General features: G+C 42.3%; 2 protein-coding genes across 2 annotated transcripts in view; one reads left to right on the top strand and one right to left on the bottom strand.

The window, feature by feature from the left end:
• The first annotated feature begins 3,927 nt into the window (after window positions 1–3,927).
• LOC146261087 (muscleblind-like protein 2a) overlaps window positions 3,928–23,262 on the top strand; it is a 133,421-nt gene continuing 114,086 nt past the window's right edge. The window contains exons 1-2 of the mRNA XM_084668446.1: window positions 3,928–4,056; window positions 4,444–4,555. The gene's annotated coding sequence lies outside the window, so the exon portion shown is untranslated. The remainder of the gene's footprint in view (window positions 4,057–4,443; window positions 4,556–23,262) is intronic.
• On the bottom strand, window positions 10,687–23,086 carry LOC146261093 (myosin heavy chain, fast skeletal muscle-like). The gene is made up of 40 exons (XM_084667599.1): window positions 23,045–23,086; window positions 22,574–22,792; window positions 22,320–22,463; window positions 22,056–22,212; window positions 21,923–21,950; window positions 21,629–21,743; window positions 21,117–21,209; window positions 20,958–21,021; window positions 20,744–20,842; window positions 20,501–20,604; window positions 20,280–20,418; window positions 20,058–20,176; window positions 19,736–19,885; window positions 19,381–19,551; window positions 18,899–19,202; window positions 18,496–18,560; window positions 18,254–18,341; window positions 17,993–18,110; window positions 17,786–17,909; window positions 17,403–17,539; window positions 17,030–17,285; window positions 16,701–16,943; window positions 16,433–16,609; window positions 16,115–16,260; window positions 15,653–15,743; window positions 15,068–15,457; window positions 14,856–14,982; window positions 14,596–14,714; window positions 14,055–14,251; window positions 13,749–13,932; window positions 13,373–13,538; window positions 13,153–13,277; window positions 12,752–13,060; window positions 12,238–12,441; window positions 12,028–12,153; window positions 11,681–11,851; window positions 11,427–11,531; window positions 11,242–11,337; window positions 10,943–11,074; window positions 10,687–10,809 (listed from the first exon to the last, which is right to left on the bottom strand). Exons 2-40 carry the CDS (start codon window positions 22,778–22,780, stop codon window positions 10,792–10,794), a joined length of 5,808 nt encoding a protein of 1,935 aa, XP_084523725.1. The 5' UTR covers window positions 22,781–22,792; window positions 23,045–23,086; the 3' UTR covers window positions 10,687–10,791.

The raw sequence follows: 23,262 nt of genomic DNA, 5'->3' as shown, positions 1-23,262 counted from the left end.
CAATGGCACTGCTTTAAACACCCAACCATGTCCAGCTGAAGAGAGTGTGTGTGTGTGTGCGCAAAGTGATGCCTTGCTTTACGAGGGGGGGTTATTTCTAGCATTTTTATAGACAGGATATGTGACCCTGTAGGTTGCTATATCACAAAACCTAATGATCTGTGTCCCCAGGGGGATGGAACCATCATGTCTGGCAACCGTAACATACTTATTGCTCCAGATCGAGCGTGATGAGGAATATATACACTGCTTAATGCCATTGGTATGCAGCAGCCATGCCAACACACCCCAACCCACACACCCATAATACACTGATACTCAGTGATACATACCCACACCACAACCCCACGAATACAGAACATACACACACAATCACCACAGCTGCAGAAAGACAGACACACACCATAGCCCCAGGGATGGTGCATGGCACATTGCCACATGGTGTGTTGGTGATCATTCAATCACCAAGCTAACAGCGGTGTCTGCAAGCAACCAATGAGGTGTGCTTGGCGAAGACATGACCTCAGTTTACATCATAGCGCACTCTTTGTTTGAAGCAAGAAACCTGCAGTATCGCTACGACATCTGTCCTTCAGGGTCCTACTGTCCGCTGTTTTCCTTCTCTTTTTCCTCCAATTTGGACAGACAGAACCAAAGAGTCCCAGCTTATCAACATTGTGCACTGATAGAATGTGGAGGACCTTCAACTCCATGGTTATGGTTCATGGTTCTTTCTAGCAGCAGAAGGTTGTAGCGAGAGGCGTAACACAGTCAGATTATACTGAGGGTGAGTACGTGAGGAGACAACCTCTGTCGAGACTCTTAATCAGCCCTCTTAATGACGGCAAAAAGAAGTAGATAATAGAAGAGGAAGATTTAATTAGCATTGTCTCAGGACTGGCACATCCGCACACAGAGGAAACATTAAGTCTCTCCTCTCCTGCTTAATGGCCTCAGTGAGTCGGCGCCTCCTTCATTTAGTTCATCAATAATCTGCTGATTGTATGCATCCACCAGCCTCTTCAGATAGCGCGTGGAGGGATGTCAAAGTTTAGGGATGGACCAGATTATTTATTGTACGAAACATTGCGGGTTTCCTGAAAATGAAAAGGAGGTGCCTGCATCCTCCTATTTTTAAGCCTTGGACTGTATAAATCCTTGATCTCAAGAAAATGTTTTGTCTTGGAGGTTTGATTGTTTTACGAAGGCTCAGCGATGAGGAGTGCAATTTTGTGTGTGCAGACCAACTCTGTAGATCGACTGTCTTGTTTGATTATCTTCTGTCTTCTGGCAGGATCCACTTCTCTTTTTTATTGTGTGTTTGTTTGCGTGTGTATGTGTGAGACAGAGAACATAATTGTGTGCGGGTGTCAGAGATTAATGGTGTAGGAAGAGGACAAGGCTGTGCACCGACCTTCAGTCCTTTCCTGCTGTTAGAACTCTGTGGACCCCTCCCAGTGGAAGGAAGAGGAAGGGGGGGGTGTCTGACCTCAAGAACCACACCCTGACCCCCCCCCCCCACTCCGACCCACTCCCCCCCACCCTGACCCACTCCCCCCATCCTGCCCCCCCAAAAAAATCCGCTGGTGGCTGCAAGAATTCCTGTGATCTTTTTTGTTTGGCCCCCTTGAGAGCCATGGATGCTATTGTGAGATTTGCTTTGTTAACCTAGTTCATAGTAACATCTGCCCACCTGAAGTGCGAAAAATCCTTTGTTATGAAAAAGCCTCCTTCAACACATGCAACCTGGATGCAGGTCCACATCCTGTGTCGAAACCCCAATGCTGTCCTAAGATATTTAGGGACGAAACTAAATAAGATTGAGGGATTTATCTCTGTGGTTAGGTTCATCACTTTGCATAAATATAGATCAGGTTGATCTGACAGACATTCCTTTAAGGTAGTCCCAACATAAATGTACTGTCCAGGCCAAGCCCAACAGTCCTCCAAAGATAACAAAGGGTTTCTTGGAGGACTATTTTCCCATGATTTCTAGCTCAGCTGAGCCAACAGCCCTCTGTGGTTGAGAGAGGGGTGGGGGGGGGGTGAACATCAACGATACGAGACAAATAAACATCAACCCAGGGAATTGTTTTCACCGGGGAAGTTAACACGGATATGACTTACTGTTGAACAGATGTTGGGAGAAACTACTGGCTCTGCCTCTGGTGCAGATCTTGCACCTAGCCATCATCCAGCAGGAGTATACCCACAACTAAAGCTCTCTTTACATCCCTTTTGATGTGGTCTCAAACAATAGCATCATGTTCGTCTCATAATCTTTGATGACTTTGTTTCGACAATGATGAAAATACATATAGGCAAAGTGTAGGTTCTTTCATCCCTGGTGTGTTTGAGTGTCCATGTGTGTGTGAGTACGAGCTTGTGTTTGTTTGTTTGTGTGTGTTTGTGTAAGTGTGTATGTAATTGGATCAGTCAGATTAGTTGAGGTGTCTCTGAGCATCAAGTTGAGCTGAGAAAAGTTGTATGTGTTCTGTGGGTCCAAAACTCTCCACGTTTACAAATCCCTGTAAAGCATTATTTGTCTTAGCGTCATAAACCGTGACCTTTAATCCTGATTGGCACATCAAATCTGCATCCACGAGTATTAATATGAGTTTCTTATCATTCAAAGTCAGCTGAGCCAACCTCCTGAATAAACAATGCCAGTTCTTATCTCATAACACTCCGTTGATAACGTGCCCTTTGGGAGTCCACAGAGGAAACAGTCAGCACCTCTGTTTTGGCTTTACTGAGAAATGGAATCCTGTTTTTCTTCACACTCTTAGTTTTGTGTCCCAAGAGAGTTGTGTGTTTGTGTGCGTGTGTGTATGCAGAAAGTGTGGCATATGGTTAGGGACCTCACCTTCTATGTATGGCATCCCTTCCTGCTAATCCAGGCCAGTATATCGTTCAACAGTTGATAAATCCACGCTGCTGAAAGCTCAGGTGAGAAAACAAAACTTTCCATGATCCATGTCACCATTTCCAACCACAAATACTGCACCGACTCCACCAAATGTGTTAATATGTTAGGATCTTTATTAGTGTGTGATGTCTCCAGTGACTGCTACACAGTGACTGTGGCCTGCTACATCCTGTGTATCAGTGCCAAAATTCCACTGTAATTAGGATCAGGAAAGTTTCACTTTTGGTCAATGCAAAAATTGTCTTACAGCTTCCTCACATTTGACTTTGCAATGATTTTAACTCTATTCTAAATCTATTTTTCTTGTTCTCATTCTTTCTTTCTCATTCTTTCTCCCATTGTCTCTCACCATCAATATTAATCACACTTGTTTCCACTTCCACAGGAAGAGCTATACTGCCCTCTGCAGCCAACAACTCATACTACAGGGAGCTGGTAGATGAGAGTGATGGACCAAAGTAGACAGAAATATATAAAATAATAGTTCTCCTCCTGACAGAGGAATCCTAATGAATGCCCAGTGTCCAGAATGTAACCTAAGGTAACTAATGGGTTAATTAAAAGTTAGTCTACTGACAGTGGAATTATCAGATTGAGATGGTTTGGTGGTTTGGGCCAATTAAATGACACATACATATTGAAGGTCGCCCTTAGAAAAGAGCGGGGAAAAACCGTGGGAGTGAAACACAAGATTTCTTGCGAAGAGCGAAAATAATAACAAATACTATTATTGGAGACTGATCTTTTTAGCCTGGATCCATTGGTATTTGGAAACGGTAGTTCAACTGCCGCCGCTCTCACCACGCGCATTAGGCGCTGTGCTAGGGCACCAAGTGCTGAGGGGGCACCAAAAATAGCCTAATGAAAAATCATCATAGTCATAATGCCAATATTATTTCAGTATATAAATATTAGTCACTGTTTAGGCATGTATATCACAAAACAGGAAGAACAATAGATAATTGCTCAAGAAAGTATCGATGGTTCCCTCCCCCCCCCCCCCCCCGCATGGTATGTTTGACGTTAGGCTAAAAGTCAACTTTTTTGGAAATGGCCTCGAAAAGACAGCAGGAGTCAGGAGCAGAGAAAGAATATACTGCTAGATGATGGCCATGCATCACTTGCAGGTAAGTCCATGTTTAATCATTCTTAAATACGGGAAATGTGCTGCAAATGTAATGGTTAGCCTATGCATACACTTCGAACTAGCCTTATTGCTAATGTTAGCCAACTCAAATATATTTGAGTACTATATGTTAACAGGTGCAAGCTAAATTTAGATTTTAGGCTACTGTTCTACATTATCTATGCATTTTACAAGTAACCGACGCCGTTACTTTACATTATATTATGCTTTTATAATAGATTTATGAAATCGTTTTTAATAAATAATAAATGTGGAGAGCTCCTCGGCTGCATGCTTTCAGTTTTTAATGTAAAAAAAAAAAAAAAAGGTATAAGATTCTTTATTTGAATATTTTGTCTCTTTTCACACTGATCCTGTATCAATGCAGGGTCAAATTCTGAAATAGCACAAGGAGGAGCACGCGGCCAAGAGGAAGATACAGATGATAAGCAACCATCTCCAAGCAGTTCAGGCACACATCAACCTCAGCCAGCCAGCAGGTCTGTAGACTCCGCAACAGTACCAAGCCCTGATCAACCACCCTCAACCAGTAGTTTAGGGACAGATACACAGCAGAGAACCACCATCTCTAATTAGGTGTTACATCAGTGTTTCCCATAGCCTGACGTTGTCATACTCATAATTCTAGGCAGAATATGAGTCTGATATCTCTCCGTTGGGCTGTAAGTATGGGGCATGTTTCAACCGAACTCGCAAAACAAATGTCTCTTCGCTCAATTGGATAGACATACAACCAATCAGAGCAACGTAATATGTTGTTTGTTGAAAACAAAATTCAACCCAAGCGCTCTTTGGTGACGTGGTTGATTACGTTACTGTTGATCATCTGTCCATCATCGTATAAAGCCCGCCCTGAAAATGTCATTGGTCCGGACAGCTCCTGCTCCTTGTTGTGTTAGACAACAACAGTTTGTGTCCATATATATCTATACATAAACATGTATAGTCAATAAAGTAAAGATTAAATGCATGTTTAAATGATAGGTGACATTTATCTTAAGGTTTAGGTGTGTTACCTTTAACTTCTTAAAATAATCACACCCCATTTTACTAACCAGTAGAGGCACTTGAAGCCACCAATGATGGCCTCGTGCTCTAGCACAATAGTAGGCCATTACAAAAAAAGTCCATTACAGAGACACCTGTAAATGGCAAAATTGTTAGAAAATAGTTTGCTACCACTGTTGATGCAATTCAGCCAAACTCCAGTCGGTGGCACTCCAGGTCAAGACTTAAACCTCAAGCAGGCCAACGTGAAGCAAAATCCATTACAAACTGCAGTAACTGTGGAGGCAGCCATGCCGCCCAGACAGACATATGTCCTGCTTTCTGGCAGCAGGGCCATATCTGTAGAAAATTTAATCAATACAAAAAATGCTGTGGATGGTGTCAAAGTGGAAACTATCAATCCTCAAACGGGGAGAAGATGAAGGATTTGTTACACTGCATGTACGTGACCGGCCAATTGAGATGAAGGTTAGTAACAGGTGCAAAGTGCAATGTAATGTCAAAAGACACTTTCCGACAGCTGGCTAATGGCAAGCAACCAGTGGAACACAGTATAGATATCAGCCTAGTAGCTTATGGAGGAAGCAAAATGGAGACTAAAGGCATAGTCACACTGCTTTGTCGTTTAGATGGACAGCAACCAGCAACACACACTACCTTTTTTCTTAGTGGACAGAGATGTAGTGGCACTATTGGGATTTTGTGCGTGTGTGCTCTTCGGAATTGTCACAATGAACCCATATGTACATCAGGTCAGCACCGAGAGCAATGCTGATGTCACCGACCAGATCCATGTACAATACAAAGACGTGTTCAGTGACGAGCTTGGAGAACTCCCTATCACATCATACTCCATGAACCTGGATCCAGCTGTACAACCATGCAAGCAAGACCTTTACAAAAAAAAGTATACTTCAAGTTTATTTTGTAAGTATACTTAGCATAAAAAGTATACTATTATCATGTTACTTAAAGTATACTAGCAGTGTACTTATTTATATACTTTTTTGGTACTAAGTAAACTGAATTGGCCCACTTTTTAGGTCATTTAGTACACTTTTAGTGTATTTCAAGGTTTACTTTTGAATACGGCATAGTAGCCTGTGTAGTGCACTTTCAGTTCATAAAGTATACTTCCTAAAGTACTTCAAATTATACTTTGATTTGTAGCTCTTCACTGCATACTCAATAACATTCCTAGAATCCAGCTGTTCTTATCAAATGTAACAGTCATTTAACTCATGGTTACAATGGTAAACCAGCACAACAATGACAATTACCACGCAACAAAACTCTACATTCTAAGCAGACACATTTAAAAAACGAAATTCATGAAGTTACATTTGTATTTCGAACAAACGGCAAACTTATCAGCAAATTTTAACACTATTTACCGCCTTCCATCATGGGAATTGACTAGCCAATGAGCCACACTATCTCCATTATTTCACGTTGTTATTTCATTCTTCCTTCAGTTTTACAGTATAACCTTCAAATTCTAAAGTAGCTTTTTCGTTTTTTTCCATTAATACTCCAATTGTTAATTATTTGTACAAGAGTATGGGGTTTCAGAATGTTTTAGCAGTAATTAAGGTTACAGCTTCAGTAACAAAAAAGATTCAATGGGCAATGCATTAGATTTTCATTGACATGAATAATTAGAATGAGATGGATCTAAAAAATGTAACCTGTAATGTACTTTAAAATTATTTTGACTGTTTTTGCTGTATAATAATAAAAAACATACACCCTACTCCAGAAAAATGTATACCATTTTCTGTTTCTAAGCATACCCCTAAAAGTACGTTATTGAGTACGTAGTGAAGAGCTACGAATCTGCAGTAAACTATTACGAGGGCCCCGTTCTCGTGACTCAATATCTGAGGCGTTTGAGGGGCCCATAAACATTTTAATACATTAGTAAATAATAGTAAAATTACATTTAGAAGTTTACTTGTTGACGTACTTACATTAAATGAAAGTGCACTTGAAAGTATTGCAAAGTATACTTTGAGGTTCTTTAGGAAGTATACTTCATGAACTGAAAGTGCACTACACAGGCTACTTTAGGGTATTCCAAAGTATACTTTGAAGTACTTGAGGAAGTATACTTGATGAACTGAAAGTGCACTTCACAGGCTACTTTGCAGTATACAAAAGTGAACTATTTTCAAAGCATACTTAAAAGTATATTAAAAGTAAACTATGTTCTAAGTATACTTCTTAAAAGTTTATTAAAAGTGAACTATTTTCTAAGCATACTTCTTAAAAGTATATCAAAAGTGAACTAAAAGTGTACTATCCATATTTTAGTATACTTATAGTATACTTTAATATACTTTTTGTATACTTTTTTGTAAGGGGAGTCAAAGCTGAGCTCAACAGCATTCAGAACAAAGGCTCATAACCACAGTTTCTGAACCTACAGACTGGGTTTCGTCCATGGTTGCAGCACACAAAAAGGACAAACAGGAAATCAGGCTGTGCATCTATCCGAAAGGACCTCAACACAGCCCTGAAGAGACCTCACTACACAGGAAGTGGCTGCCCAAATGTCAGGTGCTATAGTGTTCTCTGTGCTAGATGCAAATAGCTCATTATGGCAAATACAGATTGACCACAAATCATCAATGCTGACCACATTCAGTACACCTTTTGGGCGCTACAGATTCCTCCGCATGCCATTCAGCATAAGCTCAGCAAGCGAGGTGTTCCAGCGCTCAACAGCTATTTGCAGGGGATCCGTGTGCTATCATAGTTAATGACATCATCATAGGGGGGCTGCGATGCTGCAGAACACGATGCCAACCTAAAAAACAGTGCTTGACCGGGCACGAAAGATAAACCTCCGGCTTAACCCTCTCATGTGCAAGTTCTTCCTGGACCAGGTCTGTTATGTGGGTCACATATTCACAAAGGAGGTCCTCAAAGCTGACCCTGCCAAAAAAGTGGCAATCACAAACATGCCAGTCCGCTAGGATGTTCCAGCCATGCAGCGATTCCTTGGCATGGTGAATTAACTCTGGAAGTTTATGCCAAACCTCAGCGATATTGCAGCACCTCTGAGACAGCTCACACACAAAGATACTGCGTGGTGTTTGTTTCTACAGCATCAGCAGGCATTTGACCGTCTCAAGTCATGCTTATCAAGTTCACAGATTTTATCCTACTACGACGTAAGAAAACCAGTCACACTGACCTGTGATGCGTCATGTTATGGACTTGGTGCTGCATGTCTACAGGATGGGAGACCAGTTGCCTACACGTCTCAAATGCTCACAAACAAGGTATGTTCATATCGAAAAGGAGCTGTGTTGTTTGCGTGCATCAAATTTAAGGATTACGTGTGTGTAGAGAACACGGTCGTTGAGACTGTCCACCAACCCCTCGTCACATTCCTGAAGAAGCCCATCCACACTGCTCCTGTCTGACCGCAAAGGATGTTGCCACAGTTACAGGCTTATGACATCACACTGGTCTAATAGATGGGGAAGCACATGTACCTAGCTGATTACCCTATCACGAGCTCCAAACGAGACTATCCCAGCTGCAGACGACACGTTTGAGGTGATGTCTGTTAGCTACATCTCAACTAACAGACTACAGGAGCTCCGGACCCACACAGCACAGGATCAAGTGTTACAGACTCTCAGCACCGTCATCCACTGCGGATAGCCCGGCAAAGAACGCAGCGTCCACCCTTCCCTTCGTCCGTACTCGTCCCTCACAGAGACACGTTGGTAGTGGAGGATGGGATAGTTGTTAAGGGCCACAGAACAGTTATTCCCCGTTTTCTACACAGAGAATACATACACATCATACACCTCTACAACCACATTCAGTTCCAGTCTTGCCATGGTCCACAGTGGCTACCGATATGTTTGAGTGGAACGGACAACAATACCAGGTGCTGGTAGACTCGTACTCAGGATGGTATGAAATGGACCCCCTCCTTGACGCAACTTCAGCAGCTGTGATCACAAAGCTAAAAATACATTTTTCTGTTCACGGTATGCCTCACACTCTCATCACAGACAATGCGAGGCAATACACAAGCCAACGTTTCAAAGATTTCACCAAGCAGTGGGACTTAATCCATGTTACCAGCAGCACGGAGTATCCACAGTCTAACAAATTGGCAGAAAGGGAGGTCCGCAGTGCCAAACAACTGATGGAAAATCTCACACAGATGGGACCGAGATCTTCCACAGTCTGCGGAACATCAAAAATATTCCCTGTGACCAAGCATTAGGCTCACCCGCAGAACGTCTGATGTCACGACAGACGCGCTCAGCTCTTCCTGTCAGCACTAGACTGTTAGAGCCAACCCCCGAAAAACACAAAGCAGGTCACTGCCCATCTCCAGAATAAAAGACTCAACCAAAAGCGGAACTACGATGCGACAAGCCGCCCACTACAGCCGCTCGCAGAAAGACAACTCGTTATGATGCAGACCGTCAAGGGACACGACCATCTGGGCACTGTGTAAGGAAGGTGCAAGGAACCACGCTCCTACATACAGGGTTTTTCCTGGGTCAAAAATGGGTCTTTGGTGCTCAAAAAAAGAAGAAAGAAGAACAGTGTGTTACCGTGTTTTTTTTTTACCATTTCATAACTAATGGAGGCTATGCTTGAAGAAATGTTTGCTTCCACTTTAGATTAAAATAGATACTATAGGAATACGCTAATAGATTGACAATAATCCAAGCCCCATGGTGTTACCATGTATGGTTCAAAGATTATCAAGGTTAACTTCTTTACATAACATTACATTGGAAATCATTTATCAAACTTTTGTCAGCATTTTGAGTGGAAGTTTCGTTTGCATTTGTACAGGTGTATTTGTGCACGTCGGGCTGGTGGAACGACAGTTTACTGGCCGCTCTGTCCATTCCCGCACCTCACAGTTGCGTATTGATCAGACAAGAAGACACAATTATCAACTACATTACTATTGATCAAAACAAAACGAGGGTTCGGCTGTAGCCTATTTGAAACATAGGCCTACTATTGAGAACATATTCGCTTACATACATTGCAAGCGTAACGAATGTGTTTGTTTGGTTTTTTTCATCGCTTGACCAACTAACAAATAATACCTAAGCGATCCACCAGTGAGCAGCAGAGGCCTGCAGCTCACTCTCCTACAGAGGTAACACAAGGTACCTCAGAAGGCTGACATTTTGTCCAGATATAGTATCAAATGAATGACCAGTGTCCAGATGTAATATCGAATGAATATCAAATGCCAAGAGAGCAGACTTTTCTTGTCCAAGTATGGCAGTGGGCAGTGTTAGGCTCACATTTTTCAGATGCATATTAAATAAATTTTAATTCTTTCATCAGTATATTTTGTATCCCTTGAAGTCACTAATGGACTCACTTTTTCAAACATCTTTTACTGAAACAGAAATCTTTAGACTGAGCTTTCAGCTATAGCACCTTCAAACAGGCCGCAGTAGCTCTAAAAATTCTTATTTCTTTCTTATAAATACTATGATACGATATGCTTTATTGACCATATAATTGAATTTATATTTACAAAGCTGTGCAACCTTAGACAACATTTCTACCTCCTACAACAAACCCACAAGCAATGTCATTTTGTAGATGTATTTTTTTATTTTCAAAAATCCTCAAAATACCACGATGTGAAACATTTTATGAAACACAGCAGTGATTCACAAGGTCTTGTTCAGGTTAATGTCTATTCCGCATCTTTTGCCTGATGGTGAGAAAGAAAAAAACGGGGAATTATTGTGTTGAATTATATTTATATTTGATAAATGGTCTGACAAAACACTGTAATGCATTATTTTCTTGTCTGAACCCTTGGTGTGACATCAACAGAACTTTACCTTTCCAGCATCACGACTCTTGGTTCTGAGCTTGTTGACCTGAGATTCAGCGATGTCGGCACGCTCCTCAGCCTCTTCCAGCTCATGCTGAACCTTCCTGAATTTGGACATGTGGGAGTTGGCCTGTTCCTCCTAGGATAAATGAATTTGAAAAACATTTCTTACAAATGTTGTAAGTGCTTGCTGCAGTGATCATTTAGACAAGAGCAATACCATTGGTAAAGCCATATATGTATACACTGAAAGCTAGGAAAGCTTTATTTTGCATAAGCAAGGGTCAAATTAGTTATTAGACTTACCGCCTCCTCAGCCTGTCTCTTGTAAGCCTTCACTTTAAGCTGCAGTTTGTCCACCAGGTCCTGAAGTCTGGTTACATTCTTCTTATCCTCCTCAGTCTGAAGCAGACAATAAGGTCAATTAGAATGAGATGTGTCAACATGAACTGTTGTATCAACATATGCTGATTTTGACTGTGCGTTGTTACCTGGTATGTCAGCTCCTTGACTCTGCGCTCATATTTGCGGACTCCCTTGACTGCATCTACACCTCTCCTCTGTTCAGCCTCCACCTCAGTCTCCAGCTCACGCACCTGCAGCGAGAACCGTAGCTCATGGTGAGTCCATCACTCCCATGCTAAAAGGTCCGTTTGAACAGCATTACAACTGGGGAAAAGGGGCTTACAAATATTTGACCTTTCTCAAGGCAACAGGGATTTATTTTCAACTTTTGCAAACTTACCCTGGACTCCAGTTTCTGGAGCTGCTTCTTGCCGCCCTTCATGGCCAGGTTCTCTGCCTCATCCAGACGGTGCTGCAGGTCCTTGACTGTCACCTCCAGGTTCTTCTTCATCCTCTCAAGGTGAGAGCTGGTGTCCTGCTCCTTCTTCAGCTCCTCTGCCATCATGGCCGCCTGTAGCAACAGAATGCAGCTTGGTTGAACTGAGGAGCCGTACGCACACATAATATATCATACCAGGTTACATGACCTGGTATGGTTACATGACTTGATGTGCCCTTAAAGACAGTGCAGGTAAAGTAGCACACTCAATAGTGACTGTGCTGGGATACTTAGTTATCCAAACTCACATCAGTGATGGCCTTCTTGGCCTTCTCCTCAGCGTTCCTGGCCTCCTGGACAATATCGTCCACCTCTCCCTGCACCTGGACCAGGTCAGCCTCAAGCTTCTTCTTGGTGTTCAACAGGCTGGTGTTCTGGAAAGAGAGCACACTTGGATATAGCAAAACAAAACCTTTGCTGTGCAAGTTATTTATCTACTTGTCTTTATGTGTCCGCACCTGGGAATGCAGCAGTCCCACTCTCTCGCTGGCGTCCACCAGCTCCTGCTCAGCCACTTTGCGGCCTCTCTCTGTCTGCTCCAGACCTGCTCTCAGCTCTTCAATCTCTGCCACCATCAGACCGTTTCTACGTTCCACCATGGCAGCCTGTTCCTTCATGTCCTCTGCGGCACGGACGGCATCATCCAGGTGCAACTGGGCATCCTAGAAACACAGAAGAGTGTAGAGAGGAATGATGAGATGCTGCTGTGTACAGTATGGCTTATACTGCTTCAGCAGTACTGTTTGTACTGAGAATACATGCTCTTTGTATGGATGATATTATTCCTCGCCCTTCTATATTCATGCACCCATGTTATCCAAACCAAAACAAATATGATCCAAGATGGACATTTGAGCCCCCATTTTCTTATTTTGAGTCTAGATCTGTAGTAATGGTCTGAAGTCATTGGTAATGTAATACCATACCCATAACCTGCAGTATACGCATCACTATTGCCAATATTCACGGTACCTTGAGTTGTGCCTGAACGTTCCTCAGCTGCTTCTGGGACTCAGCAGCTTGGCGGTTAGCATGGCTCAGCTGGATCTCCATCTCATTCAGGTCTCCCTCCATCTTCTTCTTGATCCTCAGGGCGTCGTTCCTGCTGCGCACCTCAGAGTCCAGGGTGCTCTGCATGGAGTCAGCCACTCTCTGGCTGTTCCTCTTGATCTGCTCCATCTCCTCATCCTTCTCTGCCAACTTCCTGTCCACCTCACCCTTGACCTGGTTCAGTTCCAGCTGCACACGAAGAATCTTGGATTCCTCATGCTCTAGAGTTCCCTGAATGAATGAAAATATTTGCAAATGTCAATCTTAGTTGTGGTGATTCCAAGAGGGTTTATTCTTTTCTGGGAATTGTGAAGAGTTTGTACCTCAGCCTCCTCCAGAGCCGTCTGGATCTCAGACTTCTCTGTCTCCACTGTCTTCTTGGCCTTCTCCAGCTCATGGATGCTCTTGCCAGTCTCTCCGATCTGCTCGGTCAGGTCAGAGATCTCCTCTGTGATTTGAAAAAGAAACATCGTTTCATTCCAAAATGTATTATCCGATGTACTTGACATGTGGGAAAGCACCACACACAACTTTGTAACTCACGTTGCAAGTTCTTGTTCTCTCTCTTCAGAGTCTCCAGCTGGTCAAGAGCCTCCTCATAGGAGTTCTTCATCTTGAAGAGCTCTGTGCTGAGAGAACGAGCCTCCTTCTGAGCTCCCTCCAGCTCAGCCTGGCCCTCCTCAAACTTCTGCTTCCACTCTGCAAGAACCTAGGAAGAAGCACATGACAAGGACATGAACATGACAATAGAGTTATTAAGCCCCAATTGCAGATTTAGGTTCATCTAGGCAAGTAGGCACATCCCAAATAAGTCTTGCAATGTATGCATTTATGTATATATGTATTCAATTAAACATTAATACCCATGTTCCACACGTACAGTTACATCAAAACCTCGAACTGGCACAATATTTTTCACCTTGTCAAAGTTCCTCTGCTTCTTGTCCAGGTTGGCAGCCAGGGCATTGGCTCTCTCAACATCAATCATGAGGTCCTCCACCTCTCCCTGCAGCCTCTGCTTGGTCTTCTCCAGAGAGGCACACTTGGAGTTGGTGGCCTCAATGGTCTCCTCAGCTTCCTGAAGACGCTGAGCCAGCTTCTTCCTGTTGACACAAATCATGACATTGCAAATATGTTCTGTACTGATTGCAAGCTTGGAGTAGTTGACAATAATGTTATATTGGGGTACGATGAATGACTATGTTTTGGACTTTTTTGGACTTACTTGGCCTCCTCCAGCTCCTCTGTCCTCTGGATGGCATCAGTCTCGTACTTGGTTCTCCACTGAGCCACCTCAGAGTTGGCCTTGGACATGCCGCGCTGCAGCTCTGCCTTGGCCTCCTGTTCCTCCTCAAACTGTTCCCTCAGCAGGTCACAGTCGTGGCGGGCAGATTGGACACCATGGGCCAGTGCGTTCTTAGCCTGAGAGGAAAATATTGGGAGACATGGGTGATATAGTATGGACAAAGAATTATGCTATCTATGACGGTAAGTATTAGCATAGTCAGGTGGCTGAGCGGTTAGGGAATCGGGCTAGTCATATGAAGGTTGCCAATTCAATTCCCGGCAACACAAAATGACGTTGTGTCCTTGGGCAAGGCACTTCACCCTACTGGCCCGGGGGAATGTCCCTGTACTTACTGTAAGTCGCTCTGGATAAGAACGTCTGCTAAGACTAAATGTAATGTAAATGTATTCGCTAACTACTGTACTGTACAACTTAACTGTCTTAGTTGGTCAACACGAGGCTTCTTTGGTTATTTTACCTTGACTTCCTCCTCAACAAGCCTCTTGAGCTCCTCAATCTGCTGGGTGTAGGCCTGCTTTCCCCTGGTCAGCTGGGACACCAGGGCCTCCTTCTCCTCCATCTGGCGAGCAAACTCACCTATGTGGAATTAAGAAAGCTCTTTGTTAGGTCTGTTTCTTGATTATACTTTTTTTTTTTTTTATTTACACCTTGTGGAACATATTTCTGCATGTAGAGTTTTGAACGCATTAATCGTGTCTGGTATATTTTTTTTTTTACCATTCTCAGTGAGGAGTCTGGCTTTCTGTCCACCGATGTCGTTGAGCTGGCGAACATTCTCATCGTTCTTGGTCTTGATCTCACTGAGCTGGTCCTCAAGGGTACGGCACATCTTCTCCAGATTGCCCTGTGCAACAAACACAATGTTACACTCTACATGAATCTATTTACAAATGATTGAAATGCTTATATCTTTCTGCTTTGATTCATACCTTGGCCTTAGCAACTGCTTCCATGTTGGAGGAGAGGTCGTCAATCTCCATCTTGAACTCACTCTTCTCTTTCTCCAGCTTCTGCTTGACGCGCTGCAGGTTGTCGATCTGCTCTCCCAGCTCTGCCACACTGTCAGCCTGCTTCTTCCTCAGGGCTGAGGCTGTGGCCTCATGCTGCAGGGTGGACTCCTCCAGGTCACGTCTCAGCTTCTGGAACTCAGCCTCTCGCTTCTTGTTCATCTCAATCTGAGCAGCTGTGGCGCCTCCGGCCTCCTCCAGCCTCTCGCTGATCTCCTCGAGTTCCCTGGACAGATCGGCCCTCTGCTTCTCCACCTTGGCCCTGGCAGCGCGCTCAGCCTCAATCTCCTCTTCCAGCTCTTCAATACGAGCCTACAATAGAAAAAACATTGTTTTGCATCAAAGTCTCCAAATTCTGGCCTAAATATGAGCAGAAAATGACTTTATTAGACTTTATTAGAAAATGACTTTTTTAGACAACATGGATTTTAAGTACAAGCAAGTCACATTTCATACATCCCAAAACAGGAAATACGACTTGTCTGGGGTTTAGTAACTACAACGCACCTGGAGCTCCTTGATTTTCTTCTGCAGCTGGGCACCCAGAGACTGCTCATCTTCAATCTTGCTGAGGAGCTGGCTGGTCTCAAAGTCCTTCCTTTTGTGCACAAATGAATCCATGTCAGTTTTCAGTTTTGTGTCATTGAGTGGAGATTACATTGTAAAGCACATCCACCATTTTTCATAACAATGCCTTTATGCCTAATTATTAAGATAATCAGCGATGTAATCTATGTCATCTGAATAGTATATTTAGAAAAACAAAAGTCTGTGTCATAGGTCTTTATTATTGCATTCCTCCAAGTTGAAGTAATATCAATAAAAAATGTGAAATGCATTGACCTACGAATGGGTTTGAACATTGGACATCGAAACAATTATGTGGAAGTCAAAATTGGTTTTAATGATTGCTGGAGTGAATGAAATCCATATCATGTCAAGAAAGTCTAATGATTTTACAATACTTACTTCTTGATCTTTTCATCAGACTGCTGCTTGTCGTTCTCCAGGTCCATGATGGACTCCTGGGCCAGTTTCAGGTCTCCCTCCAGCTTTCTCTTGCCTCTCTCCAGGTCCATACGGAGCTTCTTCTCTTGCTCCAGAGAACCTTCAAGCTGGAGGACAAAACGCGTTTCTCATACTTAAGCTTTGATGTTAACAGCTCATTCATAACACCTTATATTATTATAGTGTAGTCAGACGTCAGACTGAATCCCAAAACCGATAAAATTCAATACCAATAGAGGCAAAGTTGGATAAAAAGACAGAAAACATAACTTGACTCACGTCATCAACTTGCTGTTCCAGCTTGGTCTTGGCCTTGGTCAGAGTGTTGACTTTGTCCTCCTCTGCCTGCAGGTCATCCAGTGTCTGCTGGTGGGCCTCTTGCAGGGCCTTCTTCTCCTTGGTCAACTTGGCAACACTCTCATCTTGAGATGCCATCTCCTCTGTCAGGTTTTTAACCTGCAGACAAAGACAAAGTTAGCTCAAGTTAAAGCTATTGTTTGGTGTTTTTTAACAAACTACTGCTCGGATATTGGTGAGATGTTGATACCTTGTTCTCTGTGGCATGCTTCTCCTTCTCCACTTTGGCCAGGGTAAGCTCCAGATCATCAATGTCCTTTTTCAGCTCAGAACACTCATCCTCCAGCTTCCTCTTCTTGGCAGTCAGCTCAGCATTTATCTCCTCTTCATCTTCCAGCCTCTCAGTTGTCTCTTTGAGTTTGGCCTCCAGCTGGATCTTGCTCTTGATCAGACCCTCACATCTCTCCTCAGCGTCATTCAGATTCTCTGATTCCTGAGAATAACAGGTTAATTAGACTTTAATGTGGTGTGCGTGCGTGTGGGCGTGTGTGTGTGTGTGTGTGTGCGTGGCTCACTCACAGATGCAACTTGGAGAGCCAAGTCATTCTTCTCTTGCAGGAGGGACACCATCTTTTCCTCCAGCTCCTTCTTGCGAGCTTCAGCCTTTTCAAGAGCAACTTTGCACTTTTCATAGTCCTCTTTCATGTTGGCCAGCTCCTTCTCAGTCTCAGCACTCTGCAGGAGAGGCTTGATCTTGTAGTAGACCTTCATCCATGGCCAATGTTTCACATTCATGAACGAGCGGATGTTGTACTGGATGGTGAAGACAGACTCTCTAACAGAAAGAGGCATGAACAAAAAGAGATTCAGCTCGATGCAGATTATGCATGATTATATGATTTGAATGCAAATACTTGAATCCATATTTTTCCTTTTATCATCTCCATCTCACCTTCTTTCCATCATCTTGGTAAACTCCTTCCTCATCAGGTATCCACGAGCAAGAGCCTGAGTCATGGTTACCAGAGTAGCAAGCTTCTCATCTCTCATCTCCTCAAGGACACCAAGCAGACCAGCTTTGAAGAACACCTGAGACACAAGTATAATACCAAACTGAAATAAACACTTTTGGTGTAAACACATTGCTATCTAAATAGAAAGCAAAGGTTGTGTATTACAGAGGATCAAATATTTATAATACAGTACATTTCTCATATTTTGTTAATTATTAAGTTGTTGGATTGCTTTAGAAAAATGGAAACTCGATTTTGAATGTCTACCAGATAAATTTGATATTTAATAACCTCTCATCATCATTAGTGTATGGTATGTTACCTTAGTGTGTCCAAACTTGTACTCGTCATGGTTAATATCAATGGACCCAAGCAACTTCTCAGAAGCCTTCTTGTTGTCCATGAACTGGCCTTCGGGGATAACACCGGCATTCAATACCTTGTATCTGAATAGGGTTAAAATGTGTTTATTATTTGCTATGTTTTTATCCATCTACCATATCTTTGTTGCATTTGTGTGTAAGACTACCTCTGCTTGAAGTCAGCATAGACGATTCTGCTGGGGAAGCCCTTTGTGCAAATCCTAATACCCTCCAGCACACCGTTACACCTCAGCTGGTGGATGACCAGGTGGTTCTCCATCAAACCTGGATGAAAGATTTGGGGTCAGCTTTTTACTTTGTGGAACTTATTTGTACTTATTTATTAGAAATAATAATCGAATGAACGTGCTCTATGTTTAATGTAATAATGACTTCAGAGAAATAGTGCATGAAACAATATGTTATACCTGGAGTCTTAGACTCATTGGGGATCAGACAACGCACAAAATGAGGGTGGGTGCTCCTCAAGTTGGTCATCAGTTTGCCCAAGTTCTCCTGTAAGGTTGTTATAAAGCATTGTTACTCTCAGATATTATTCACAATGAAGCTAAAATCCTCACTAATATCAGAGTACAATCACAGCATGAAACTATCCCAAATTATCCACCCAACCACCATCTCCCAAATTATATAAAAAAACCTCACTCACTCTGAACTGAGAGGACACAGTCTGCATGGAACCTCCCTTCTTCTTGCCTCCTTTCTTTGAGGTATCTGTTATAGGAAAGTCGGGAGTTAGACAGCATAACACATACATATGTATTATTGATTGAACGATAGCGTTAATTAATTAACAAATCATGTTAATAGGGAGTCAGGTGGCTGAGCGGTTAGGGAATCGGGCTAGTAACCTGAAGGTTGCCAGTTCGATTCCTGACCATGCCAAATGACTCAGTGTCCTTGGGCAAGGCACTTCACCCTACTTGCCTCAGGAGGAATGTCCCTGTACTTACCGTAGGTCGCTCTGGATAAGAGCGTCTGCTAAATGACTAAATGTAATATGTTCGATGTATAAACTTTTTGTGTTTGTAATCTAATACAACCATACTAACCCTCAGGTGGAGCAGCAACGTAGAGCGTGGCCAACAGTTTGGTTGAGGACTTTGCATACAGCTGAAGCACAGACTCATTCAGGGGATCCTTGTTCTTGTCCAGCCAGCCAGTGATGTTGTAGTCCACTGTACCAGCATAGTGGACCAGGGAGAAGTGGGCCTCGGCCTTGCCCTTGGCTGGTTTAGGCTTCTCAAATGCCTTGTTTTTTCCAAGATGCTGGTCATACAGCTTGTTCTTGAAGGAAGTGTCTGAAGCCTTGGGGAACATGCACTCCTCTTCAAGGATGGAGAAGATACCCATTGGCTGTGTAGAAATATACTTTGATCAGTCAAATATACTGTGAATAAGAGTGAGCTGAAACGGATCTCAAAAATAAGATATATAATAAGCACTGTGTATGATAGCAACATGTCAGTTTATTCATACTGTATCTACATGTTTGAATAACTTTGTATCAGTACAGTTTTTACAGACACCTCACCTTCTCAATAAGCTCAATGCAGGCAGCCAAGTCCATGCCAAAGTCAATGAAAGCCCAGACAATGCCCTCCTTCTTGTACTCCTCTTGCTCCAGGACGAACATGGTGTGGTTGAAGAACTGTTGCAGTTTCTCATTGGTGAAGTTGATGCACAGCTGCTCCATGCTGTTGTACTGTAGATTTGCAAAGTTTGGCAGAACTTTATTGAGCGATCCCACCATACCAAATGCATTTGTTACTTTATCTACACTTGATTGCTGTTCCTTTAAATCAAATCATTCAAATAGAGTAGATACTATCTGTACAGTTTAATGACACACGAAGGAAACCACTTTTGAAAGTATTTCTTAAACTCACGTCAAAGATCTCAAAACCAGCAATGTCAAGCACACCGATGTAGTAGTTCCTCGGCTGCTTGGTGTCCAACATCTGGTTGATGCGGATGACCATCCACAAGAACATCCTCTCATAGATGGACTTGGCCAGAGCACTCACTGAGTTGTTCACCTGTGTAACATCAATGCTAAAAGTGACTTTCACTGTCTTACACAAATGTTATGAACTTGTATTAATTAAATGCAAAGTGATTACATTTCTTTTTACAAACACATTACAAACACATCACAGGTCAAAAGAAGAAGTCTGATTGTAAAATGACTGCTCTAAAGTCTATTGTTACCTGAGGCACTGTCTGACCCTTGGTCACATACTCATTGCCGACCTTCACTCTGGGGTAGCACAGGGCTTTCAGCATTTCAGCTGAGTTCAGACCCAGAAGGTAACCGATTTTATCAGCCACTGGGGAGGGATAGGAGCAATGAGCATCAGAGTGCAACGTTTATCACAGGAATATAGTTAAATGCATGCTTTTTAGAACTTTGATAGAAATAATTTGGCTTACCCTCTGTGCCATCTGGCTCAGCCTGCTCCTCACGCTGCTTCTGCTTGAAGCGCATGTTGCCGTGGTGCATGACAGCACCGGTAAACTTGTAGATGCTCATCTTCTCTTCAGCGCTGAAGCCCAAGATGTCAATAGCATCCTGGATGGGGAAAGACAGTTTACTTTAAACCATCAGTATATGTGTTATTATATTTTCAAGTTGAACCCTTTTAGTGACTTACATCGGTGGCATCAAGCTCAACTGTGTCATCAATACTGGCCACAGTGATCTGACCCTGGCTGATCATGGGGTAGTCATAGGGGTTGGTGGTGATAAGCGACATTTCTGTGGAGACACAAAACTAAAATGACTATCAACCAAGGCATGTGTACATGTTATGTCAAAGGAAGAACCCTCAATGAGTGGACAAAAGAGTAAATGTCATTCAGAACATATTGTTTCTTTAATCCCTGCAGTGCCTCACCAACAAGCTCAGGTTTGTGGTTGGTCATCATCTGGTAGAAGATGTGGTAGCCTCTCTCATCAGGCAGCTGGAAGCTCACTCTGGATTTCTCCAGCAGGTCTGTGAGAAACGTGGTTGAAAGGATAGAGAAAAATTAGAAAGATTTGAATTTCAAGTGAATGGACACCAACATGTATTTAAAGGATCATCTGGGAAGTCATTCAAACCAACTTACAGGTCTCAATGTCAGCACTAGCCAGTTTTCCAGTTATGTGGAAGTGAATCCTAATGAATTTACCCTGAAAGAGGTCATATAGAGGGCTTTTTCAACGCATCCTATTGATTTTTAAGTCAGTGTAAAATGTGAAAATGAATATTTTCCCTCCAAACTTACAAAGCGAGATGAGTTGTCATTCCTCACTGTCTTGGCATTACCGTAGGACTCCAGTAGAGGGTTAGCTGCAATGATCTGATCCTCAAGGGAACCCTGAAGGGAGACAAAACATTGGTCATTCAGACTGATCACCAATCATCCAAAATAATTCTCTTGTCACTAAATCCATAAACTATCAAGTTGCTGAATGAGTAATAACAAGTAATATACTAACAATCTTATTCACGTTGTGCTGTTTGACAACATATTTTGAAGATATCAACTAGATTTTAACTTTACTAAGGGAGTTATTTTGATTTAACATGTAGGGGGATGTATTATTTTTTTCAAACTGATGATGCAGCCAGTGAATTAAGAATTGGGGGGGATATATTTACAGTTTTCATGTATAATGAAACCTACACCCTTGAACTGTTCCATGGAAAAGCATTTTTTGGGGGGCAAAAACGTTGATGGGTCAACAATTAATGGCATGCACTTTCTATGGTAAGGTATAAGGTATAAGGTCATACCTGCATTTTGCCGGGAACTGGTTCCTTCTTCTTCTCACCTCCAGACACAGCAATGGTGGCAAAGTACTGGATGACACGCTTGGTGTTGACAGTCTTTCCAGCACCAGATTCTCCACTAGTTTATGAGATGATAAAAAATATGATTTTGTTTGCATGAACTAAAATAAGTATTGTCAAGAATCTTAAGTCATTAAGCATTATAGTCTTCATATTTATATACATATATAGTCTTTATATTTATATACATATATAGAAATATAAAAAATATACACTCAATTAAAGTTTCTAACTTACGTGATTAGGACAGACTGGTTTTCCTTATCTGAAAGTAAATTGACAAATAAATGTCTCAGAAGTGATACGAGTAGCAACTAAGAATGCATCCATCTATATATGACTTCAGCCATCTATCAGTGAGCGTCCATACCAGTCAACATGAACTGAAAGGCGTTGTCAGAGACGGAGAAGATGTGGGGTGGAGCTTCCATACGCTTCTTCCCTCTGTAGGCGTTGACAACTTCCATGTCATACACAGGGAGCCACTTGTAGGGGTTCACCGTGGCACAGAAGAGCCCAGAGTAGGTCTGCATATGAGCAGAGAGTAAAGACAAATTTTGATTTTAGAGCCCAAGTATGGTACATTTTCGGAGGGTGTATTTTGCTTCCTTAAGGTGGCTCATAATTTTCTTACGTAGATCATCCATGCTGCATAACGCTCTTTGAGGTTATACAGGACAGAGGCTTCATTGAGGTAGGTCATCATGGCCATGTCCTCAATCTTGTCAAACTTAGGAGGGTTCATGGGTGAGATCTCATCTTCTTTGAAGGTTTTTACCTTAAAAACGTCAATAATAAGTATGAAGCCTACACTAAATGAATAACACAGGCATGTACAGAAACGTCCACTAAATGTTTTTTTTCATTCCGTGCTAAGTATCCTCTTACCTCGTCAGTGACAAGGACTTTTACGTCACATTTCCCACCGTCTCTTTTAACAACCATACCCTTAAGGTACAATTCCTTGGGATCAGGCACGTAGCAGGCATTCTTAGCATCAAATGGTGCAGCCTGGGCCTCAAGCCTCTCCCTCTCAGGCTTACGGAGGTAAACGGCGGCTTTGCCATATATGGCCATCTCCGCGTCCGTACTCATGGTGGCGGTTTACTGGGTAAAAAATATATCACTGTTACAAGATCTATTCCTTTTTTTCTCATTAATTCAAATTATAAATAATGAATTTACTTTATATTACTGTAAAGTACGTAGGCCTCAGAAGCATTCAAAAGGTGTAGACTAAATAAAACAATATCATCATTCATTTTATACAATTACTGTAGTAGTTATACTGATGGTCCTTAGGTCCTTAGGCTTTGAGCAGAATACATTAGTAGTATATACCATCAAACTGTGTCTCACCTGTTTTTCCTGTCCCAGATGAAATAGACTCTTAGTGTGTGCTGTAAAATATATTTGATTTGAGTTTTTTAGTAATTTATACAGAAAAAGCACAACCAAAACATTGTATACAATATTTACATGTCATTGCTTTAACTCCCATTACATTTGAGTGTTACATAGTAGGGATGCACCGATAAGAAAATTATTGGTAAACACCATTAGCCAATATTCATATA

Source organism: Hypomesus nipponensis, chromosome 12, assembly GCF_054491055.1.
Source record: "Hypomesus nipponensis isolate SF chromosome 12, ASM5449105v1, whole genome shotgun sequence".
Classification (NCBI taxonomy): domain Eukaryota; kingdom Metazoa; phylum Chordata; class Actinopteri; order Osmeriformes; family Osmeridae; genus Hypomesus; species Hypomesus nipponensis.
This window is presented reverse-complemented; position numbering and strand designations above follow the sequence as displayed.